The 10,027-nt window shown below is 41.1% G+C and overlaps 1 protein-coding gene and 1 long non-coding RNA gene across 2 annotated transcripts in view; both read right to left on the bottom strand.

Moving 5' to 3' along the window:
• Nucleotides 1–5: 5 nt before the first annotated feature.
• The window catches only part of LOC138057326 (uncharacterized), a 47,875-nt gene continuing 37,853 nt past the window's right edge, over nt 6–10,027 (bottom strand). Inside the window, exon 4 of the long non-coding RNA XR_011133636.1 lies at nt 6–68. This is a non-coding gene — a long non-coding RNA (uncharacterized lncRNA). The remainder of the gene's footprint in view (nt 69–10,027) is intronic.
• On the bottom strand, nt 1,824–8,688 carry LOC138057659 (melatonin receptor type 1A-like). The gene is made up of 3 exons (XM_068903594.1): nt 8,113–8,688; nt 7,543–7,547; nt 1,824–7,275 (listed from the first exon to the last, which is right to left on the bottom strand). The coding sequence occupies exons 1-3, from the start codon at nt 8,556–8,558 to the stop codon at nt 6,539–6,541; spliced, it is 1,188 nt and encodes a 395-aa protein (XP_068759695.1). The 5' UTR covers nt 8,559–8,688; the 3' UTR covers nt 1,824–6,538.

Below are 10,027 nucleotides of genomic sequence, written 5' to 3'. Positions count from 1 at the left end.
TTATAAGTTTGGCTTTGGCTGAAGTGAAAATGACTCTATACCTCGAGGTTTTAACGATGCGGAAATACCTAAAAGAAGGGAATATAGTGCTTAATGCTCCGCTCATGTAAAAAAAATATCTCGGCTTGGCCTCAGCTTCTTCGGTTTAGGGTCTCTCTTCAGGGTCCTACCATAATAAAGCTAAATAACTTATTCTCATTGTTTTTGTTAAGTCGGGGAAACTAGTGAATAGTACTGAACCAGCGAGGTACTTGATGAGAAAAAGTGCCATGAAAACGTGGCTTATATTAACTTTTACTGGGACAGAAGTGCACGAAATTGCAACGTGCTGTCATTTTTAAGACTCAAATATGTCTTCTCATTCCTGGGAACCGAAACAAACACGCTATGATTTTTACATTTTCTTGGATTCAAATTAGACTAGATGTCAAATTCGCGTTACCGCCGTAATTAACAAATAAACAGGTGTTTGCGAGAATAAAGAAAATAATCAGCTCTTACTACAATATTCCCGGAAGATGCAAAAATAATAACGCTATGCTAGGGTTAGATAATTCAAGTTAAAGTGTATGTTTCCCGAAGAAAAAGACGAGTAAGAGCAAAAAAGGAGTCATCGCAGCTTTTGTTGTGACAGTTTCGTAGTCTAACGCTTTTCTCTTATACTATTTTTCAGAAATCTTGTCAAAAATAAAGAGAGGATAGATTGTGAAATTAAGCCGCATTTAAAACACTTCCTTCAAATTGTTGGGGCGAACATTTGTAACGAAACTTTGACAAACAGGAGGAAAGATTAACCTATAAGGGCACATTTTTTTTCGTTTTTCGGCAGTTGAACGAATTCCATTCCAAAGTGAGATGAGCTTTATCTAGATTCTTGCGTTGGGTGAGGTGGACTCTCAGTGGACTCCTTTTGTTTGATTTAGAAAAGATAGAAAATGACAAATAACTCAAGTTTAATTTTGACCAAGGAAAGAACTTTCACTCACCGGTTTATCGCTAGCAAAGCAAGGGTGCCAATGGAAGCCCAACCTACCCACATAACAAGGAATCCCTGGATCTGACAAAGAAGGTACCCAAAAATCCAATCTCCAACGATTAGAACACTAAGAGAAAATGGTGCACAGATGTCCAACATGATAATATCAGATATGGCCAAGGAAATCACAAAATAAGCTGTAATGTTGCGAAGTCGGTGATTTTTATACAAAACCAACAAAACTGCAACGTTACCAAGAGTGCCGACGGATACGATAAAAGCGTGTAAAAAGGATTCGCCAATTGTGGAGGAAATCGAGCGCGTAGCGAGTTCTTTATAAAGAGGGGACCCGTCTGCGACCTTCGTCGAAGAAGAAACCATTTTGCTGATCAGCGATATAACCACGAGTCGGCGCCCTTTCGTGTAAAAGGGGTGACTTTTGTCTTATGTTTTTGCAATGTATTAATTGATTGAAGTGATGGTCGCACTTATTAGAGCACTTATACCACTGATCCTGACGTGTTTCAATCAACAATTTAAAACTTTCATCTAAAAGTCAAGGAAATCGTCATTGTGGCAAAAAATGTTTATTGATGTCAAAAACAACCATTTATTTGAACCGGACGAAAAAGTGAAAGCGAGCTGGTGATTTTTAAGTCTTGTCTTTAAAGCCATATAAAATAAATTGAAAGAATAATGCTAAATTATGATACTGCTCAAAACAAGAACAATAATAAAAATACAGGAAGCATTTCCGATTTTCAAATAGTCACAGAACAGCAGGTATTTACTTAAATACCCGAAGGATATTAAAATCATCAAACAAAGGCGACAGGTGAATTTGTTTTCAATTTTTAAACAAAGAGAAATATCAGAGAATATATGCAATATAGTAGACATATACTTTAAATGAGTGAGATAGGCATCAATGGTGGAAGACAGTTATGAATTCTACTCAAAGTGGTTGATAAATTAAGAAATGTTGTTTCACTTAAACAAATAACTGTCTCCTGTAGTTACGGATCATAACAAGGACTATCACAGACTACAGCCACAAAACAATGAACGATTTGTTCAAGTCCTCGCTTTGAGTCTTGAAGTAATCGTTAAGGACCTACAACAAATAGCTCTTACAGAAAAACTGAGGCCACAGGGTTTTATATCAGCTAAAAGTATTTTATGCTTAAATAAAGGAAATTATTAGGGCTGATTTATGAGTGATGTGCACCAGACAACAGCAAAAATCCAGTGATACAAGTAGCGAATAGAAGGCGCTCACGACAGGGAGCCGAGCTTGCGAACTTATTCACTTTTGACTGCATCGTTTCGCAGGAACTCATTGGAGTGTAAGTTCAGGCTGATAAGACATTTAAATTGACGTATCATTTTGTATGAACTACGGACTCGGAGGAGAATTATTTTTAAAAGATGGAAGAGGTGCCAATTACGTGAAGGCAGATGTCCAAAACTACAAAATGATCTCCCGTTTCGCTTTTGCTTCATCGATAAACTCGACGGATTATTTTGTGTGGTGTATAACTAAGTGCCGGTGAAAGTCCCGACTGCATAAATTTCCACCACTATTCTCTTCCACATCGGGGAATGATTGTTGACCTGAATTTATTTATGTCAACTGGCCATAACCCCAGAAACCAGAACGGAGAAAAGAAGAAGAGAAAACAATACACCTAACTCTGATAAAAACCATGGCTTTCATGTTCATTGTGCAAATTAACTGCTGTTTCTTTTGCCATTCTCCCTGCTTGTCAATGAACATACAAGAAAAACACACAGGTCAAGAAGAGATTAATTTTTCGCTGCGCAGACCTTGAGGGGCGCTTTTCACTTTATCAGCCGTTCACGATTTTTTGCGAGTGTAAATAGAGGTGACAGAAGCGCAAAAGCTATCGCAAACCTAACTCAAAACCGAAACAGAGCTTGCTCTCCGATTCTACTCCTCATATATGATGTTTTCAACCAACCTCTACAGACACCAGTAACAATGGAGAAATGTACGACTTCTGGTGGACGAACAAAACAAGCTAATGGGAGATTTTTTGTTTTCGTCCACCAACGTGGCGACGATACCGCCACGTGAAAAACTCCTATACCAACTGTTTTAGTGCTCAACGTAGCAGCACTATGTTGGGACGAAGCCCTAGTAACGCCTGTGTTAAAGGCCCTCCAGCACCGCCAACCAAAACTAGTATATACCGCACAAGTGAATAGGGCCTTATGCGCTTTTTGATTGTTTAGATGTGACACCGGCGACGGACAACTGAAATGCAAACTGCCACGTGGGTTTGGTCGGAACGTCTTTTATTAGCCGTTGGTGCGTCCAATGGACCAAGCTGACAGTAAAGGCGGATAAAGGAATCACGCAACGTTTGGTGATGTCCGTGCACTTGCAGGGTCGTGGTGGTGGAGGTAATAAAGCATTTTCGTAACAATAGAATAACATTTTGCAAGCGCATAATATACTAAACACTTTTTTCCAAAATGGCAGCCATTTAGATATTCTTTTGTTTTTATTCAATTTAGCCCTTGATACCTCGTTCTTAAGCTTAAAATTTAAAAGAACATTTTGCCTTGAACGAGGCATCGAATGTCTAATTTGAATAAAAACAAAACAATATCAAAATAGCGGCCATTTTGGAAATTGGTGTATTAGCGGCAAATGATGTTATTGTTCGTCGATTCGATTACGAATATGACCATGTCAGACGACATTTTAGAACATTTCGCGGTGTGTCCGCTGGTGGCTGATGAGACCGATGCGGGCATGGAAGCCCCTGCCACAGGTCTGGCACCAGAGAATGCATGGGAGGCATATTGGTGGAGTTTACGGCTCGAGCCTGTCTTGCCATACGTTTTTCTATGGCGGCGTTGGATCGTTGAACTTCCGAGTGGAGGGCGCCCTTGTGAATCATGCTTCGCCAGACTGGTCTGTCAGATGCTACGTTTTCCCATGTGGTGATGTCGATGTTGAAGTCCTTGAGGTAAGCTTTCAGGGAGCCTTTGAAGCGCTTACGCTGTCCTCCTACCTTCCTTGCCCCTTGACTAAGTTCACCGTACAGCAGCTGCTTGGGTATTCTGGAGTCTGACATTCGGAAGACGTGACCTTCCCGGCGTATCTGCGCCTTGTGCATGGTGGTAATGACGCTGGGGCGCTGTGCCCTCTCCAGCACCTCGGTGTCCGGGATCTTAGCCTGCCAAAGGATGTTGAGGATGCTGCGTGGACACCGAAGGTGGAACTGGTGGAGTTGCTTCTCATGTCTCCTGTAGATGGTCCAGGTTTCCAGCCATAAAGGAGAGAAGTTAACACGACATGGCCTGTAGCCCTGTAGACTTTGACTTTAGTGCGGCAAATGATACACCTACGGCAATGTGTCGGGAATTGGCTTGAGACAGCTCAGTCACAACAAGCTTGAGTTGAACGGTCGATACTGTGGCTTTGTCCATGTTAAGCTGGATCCTAAGAGCTGTTACTAACCCATCGGCAGAGATCTCATGTATATACCCTCCACGAGTCCCACGATTTCCCATTATTCAATCATCCATATTCATTTACCTTCATCTATACCCATATGGTTACATGAGGTCTTTCCCAAACATCTCAGTCAGGCTAACACTTCTGGGGGAGAGGGGCGAGTCGCGTTTGACGACTAGTTTGCCGTCTTTGGTAAAAGTGACAACATCAAGATTACAAGATATCTTTTGACATGTGCAAAGTTGGTGAGCTTTTTGGATGACCGTCACATGTTAATTAAGTGATTACGGCCAGGCTACATGGCTGGTGAAGGAAAGGCGCTCATTGCCGCTTATTATTAGGGAACTTAAGCAAGGACAACGGCGACGACAACGACACAAATTTGCATATAAAGGACGGTGCCTACTATTGTTATTGCGCATACGTTCTGCGTATCTCGAGATACTCGGATTTCCTACCGGTGATGCTTGCTAAGGCAGGGATACTTTTGCGTGATTTAAAACTATCTGGAGAAAGTAGATCTTAGTAAGTACTCTTGGTATCCAAAAAGAAAATCAGGGGTAACCATGCATTTTTGAGAGCTAAATAAGCTTCAATTTAAGAAAGAACGCCATACATTGCTTTGTATTTTAAAGCTTTTTAAAAATATTATTCATGAATTATGTTTGAAAAATGCCTGGTTAGCCCCAATTTTCTTTATGGATTTCAATACCAGTTGTTAAGATCTACATTTCCTGCATAATCACACACCGGGGCAAAAATGTTTTTAATTAGAAGGTACCGTCCTTAAGTGAGCAAACACAATAGCTTTGCTCTCCTTTTTCATAGGTTTCAAAACATTTTTAATCTGGATAACAACCGTTCTTGGCGCATAATCTGCCCTATATGCAACCGCCCTAATTCCCCATTCTTTTCGAGCTCCAATTATTTACTTTCCTGATCCACTGAGTTAATTGTCTAGACTTGTACACGAAGTCTGTATCGCTGAAGTGTATTTCGGTGATCGCTTGGGTCCCTAAGCGATCTGTTAAGATCACCGATCGTTTCACATGTACCTCCGCAAATGTCATTTATTACATAACCTGTACGTTATGCAATAAATTATATATTGGTGAGACAGGTAGACGACTAGGTGACCGATTCCGCGAACACCTTCGCGATGTTGAGAAGAATGACAAGGATGCATCTAAGCCAGTCGCTCGCCATTTTAATCTGCCTAACCACTCCAAAAAACACATGGCTATCTACGGCCTTTCCCTACATCTAGGTACGACGGAAAGCCGCAAGAATCTGGAACAAAAATTCATCTTTCAAATCGGCACCCTTAATCCTCACGGTATTAACGAACGCTTTTCATTCAACTAATATATTCCTATTTTTCACGTTGCCATGTTACCACCAATAGCGTAGCTCCTACTCTACTATAAAAACTACACGTAACCCACAATTCCTCGATTCGCTCTGACGAAGGGCTAACGCTCGAAACGTCAGCATTTAGAATCTCTGTACGGCGGCCAATTTACATTGTCAACTCCGTTTATAAAACCAAATTTTGTATACTACTTCCCCACCAACGCAGAACCACAGTTTCTTTAGAAACTACCCCCTTCATTGCTGTCTGTTATACTTGTAGTCTTGGGTTGGGGACATCATGAACCCATTTCATATCCAGTGAGAAGCGCGTTTGAAACAATTGCTTCATCAAGTTTCATTTAACTCTGAGCTCTTTCCATTTCACAAAGCGACCAGCGAAATCAGTCTCCACATATAAGCTCAAACGGTATATGACCCGATAAGACAGGTTGAAAGTCGTATATTTGCAACTGGTGACCTTTCGTTGGTTTTCTTGGTATGGATTTCGAGAGCGATGCAGTCACGCCGGGAAGTCAAGGATCTGTCTAAAATGACAGGAAATGTAAACAAAACTGAAGCTTGAAATATGTGAGCAGTAACAAGACCTAAAATGAGAAAAAGTCGTGAAAAAAAGGAAACACAGTTCCTCTCACTGAAGTACCATTGAAAAGACTTGGAGAAAAGTGAACTTGCCAGTGAGTTGTTCCAAGGTTTCTGGTTCAGTTGATCGACAAATTGTTCAGTTCCCGCAAATGTGTTTCTACAGCCTTGGTCTTTGGGTGATCGTGTATTTTCTTTGGCAATTCTCCAGCAACTCGTCCCACACGATGAATTCCGAACAACCTTAGGTATGCTTTCCGATAAGAAGGATTCATGACGCCGTAAATGATGGGGTTTATTGCTGAACTGGAAATGCCAAATATAGTATACATGTAATAGGTTTCGCGGGTCAACTCCCATCCCGACCCGAGAAAGTCATCCACAATATCCAGGACAAAAATTGGAGTCCAGCAGAAGATAAAGGCAACCACGGTTGCAAACAAGATTTTTGTTACCTTAATATCCTCTATCGAGAGAGAGACCTTCCTTGTATTTCCGTTCCGGAGAGTCTTTGCCACAGTTCTCTCATGGGTTTTAAGCGCTTTGAGAACTCTTAGGTAGCAAACGATCAAAATTACCATTGATATTCCGACGAAGATGTGGGATGGAAGAGTAAGCAATGAAAACTTGGACTCAAAGAAACAAAAGAATTTCCCGGGTTGAAACACGTAATCCTTACCAGCGGCGGTGTATGTCAAAGGGGTTGATAAGGCCGCAATCCAGCCTCCAAGGACTATAAGTTTGGCTTTGGCTGAAGTGAAAATGACTCTATACATCGAGGTTTTAACGATGCGGAAATACCTAAAAGAAGGGAATGTAGTGCTTAATGCTCCGCTTATGTCAAAAAATATCTCGGCTTGGCCTCAACTTCTTCGGTGTAGGGTCTCTTTTGAGGGTCCAACCACAATAAAGCTAAATAACGTATTTTCATTTTTTTTGTAAAGTAGTGAATAGCACTGAACCAGCGAAGTACTTGATGAGAAATAGTTGTCATGAAAACGTGGCTTATATTAATTCTTTTACTGGGACAGAAGTGCACGAAATTGCAACGTGCTGTCATTTTTAAGACTCAAATATGTCTTCTCATTCCTGGGAACCGAAACAAACACGCTATGGTTTTTACATTTTCTTGAATTTAAATTAGACTAGATGTCAAATTCAGTCACATTACTGCCGTAATTAACAAATAAAAAAACAGGTGTTTGCGAGAATAAAGAAAATTATCAGTTCTTACTGTAATATTACCAGGAAGGTGCAAAAATAAGTTCAAGTTAAAGTGTATATTTTCCCCACAAAAAGTCGAGAAAGTGCAAAAAGGAGTCATCACAGTTTTTGTTGTGACAGTTTCGTAATCTAACGCTTTTCTCTTATACTATTTTTGAGAAATCTTGTCAAAAATAAAGAGAGGATAGGATGTGAAATCAAGCCACATTTGAACACTTCCTTCAAATTGTTGGGGCGAACATTTGTAAAGAAACTTTGACAAACACGAGGAAAGATTAACCTATAAGGGCACATTTTTTTCGTTTTTCGGCAGTTGAACAAATTCCATTCCAAAGCGAGATGAGCTTTATCTAGATTCTTGCGTTGGGTGAGGTGGAATCTCAGTGACTCCATTTGCCTGATTTGAAAAAGATAGAAAATGACAAATAACTCAAGTTTAATTTTGACTAAGGAAAGAACTCTCACTCACCGGTTTATCGCTAGCAAAGCAAGGGTCCCAATGGAAGCGCAACCTACCCAGAAAACAAGGAATCCCTGGATCTGACAAATAAGGTACCCAAAAATCCAATCTCCAACGATTAGAACACCAATAGAAAATGGTGCGCAAAGGTCCAACATGATAATATCAGATATGGCCAAGGAAATCACAAAATAAGCTGTAATGTTGCGAAGACGGTGATTTTTATACAAAACCAACAAAACTGCAACGTTACCAAGAGTGCCGACGGATACGATAAAAGCGTATAAAAACGATTCGCCAATTGTGGAGGAAATCGAGCGGGTAGCGAGTTCTTTATAAAGAGGGGACCCATCCGCGATTTTCGTTGAAGAAGAAACCATTTTGCTGATCAGTGATATAACCACGAGTCGACACCCTTTCATGTAAAATACAACGTGCCTTTCTAAATCCTTCATTCACAATGACAATTCCGTTTCACTATTTAATCACGTTTTCAAATCCAATAAAACTAACTTCGAATAAAATCACGAGACTTATCAGGAAAAGCAAATTGTCAATCATCAGGAAACAAAACGAAAACGTCACTTCCGTTGCAGTAACAGGACTAATGAAGGAAACAAATATTTTTTTCACGGAAACACATGAGCCCAACAAATTGACCTGCTTCCAACTGTGTGGCTTCATAGCTCAGTTGGTAGAGCATTGCACCGGCACCGGTGCCCGGCTCAGTTGGTTGAGCATCGGGCTGCCCTGCGGGAGGTCGGGAGGTCGTGACTCCGGACGGACCAACACTCAGGGTCTTAAAATAACTGAGGACAAATTGTAATTACATCCGCAAATGGTTAGACTTTCAAGTCTTCTCGGATAAGGACTATAAACCGTAGGCTCCGTCTCACAACCCTTCAATGTTCATGAACTCTGTGGGACGTTAAAGATCCCACACACTAGTCGAAAAGAGTAAGGCACGAAGTTCTTGGCGTTGTGATCTGGGCTTTCCCTCAGCAATGTGGTCGGCTTGGCACCATCATCTGAATGAACTACTGATCGATGAGACCACATAACAGCAGACAGACAGACAGTAGCCAAATTGAAGGAGTCCGAGTGCTGAAACTGGTAAACTGACTGCGAACAGTCTCTCTTTTGCTCTAAAATCGTTTAAATGACGCAAATACTGCAGGCGTTGGTTAGAGTGGCTCTAACCAACGCCCACAGCTTCAGCCAAAGTTCAACGAATGCAAAGTTCAAAGTTCAACGTATGCATTCCTTTCAACAATTTTAGGTTGTCCTGGTAAGGCCCCGTTTATATGGAGAAAGGATGTCCCGGGTAGAAGGGTCACCCTCCTAGCCGAGTTACCCTGGGCGAGCCAACGTTTCATACATTTCCTTACAAAACGCAGCGAACCGTTTATATGAGAAAACAAAAGTTGGCTCGGCTGGAAGGGTGACCCGCCTGGCAGGGTCACTCTTTTTCGACGGTAGGGTCACCCTTTTAGCCGGGCCAACTTTTCTTCATATAAACACTTTGGCTCGGTCAGCCGGGACACAACTCCACGTATCGGAAATTGAAGTTCGTGTTTTATCTTTAAAACGAACATTGTGGGTTAAATTGCTATCAAAGAAGTTAAATCTAAGTCAACAGTGACCGTGTGATTGATTTAAAACATAGAAATCCAGCGGAAAGAGGGATATTGAAGTTACGAATTATTAAGCAGGGCCAATGAATAATTTAGTACGGTTAACTTTGACTCGGTCAACCGGGACAACTTTTCTCATATAAACGCTCGGTAAAGTTGACTCAGCTAGGAGGGTGACTCTTCTACCCGGGACAACTTTTCTCCATATAAACGGGGCCTTAGTCTGAGCATCACTTCAATCAATGAATACATTGCATAAACGCCTTTCAATCAGTAACTCCGAAGTTTTA

The sequence above is a fragment of the Montipora capricornis genome, chromosome 7 (genome assembly GCF_036669925.1).
Source record: "Montipora capricornis isolate CH-2021 chromosome 7, ASM3666992v2, whole genome shotgun sequence".
NCBI lineage: Eukaryota > Metazoa > Cnidaria > Anthozoa > Scleractinia > Acroporidae > Montipora > Montipora capricornis.
The sequence above is the reverse complement of the archived record's forward strand: the minus strand, read 5'-3'. Positions and strand labels throughout refer to the sequence as shown.

Excerpts from the sequence above, each read along its gene's own strand:
- LOC138057659 (XM_068903594.1), bottom strand. The coding sequence starts at position 8,558 with ATGAAGGATTTAGAAAGGCACGTTGTATTTTACATGAAAGGGTGTCGA.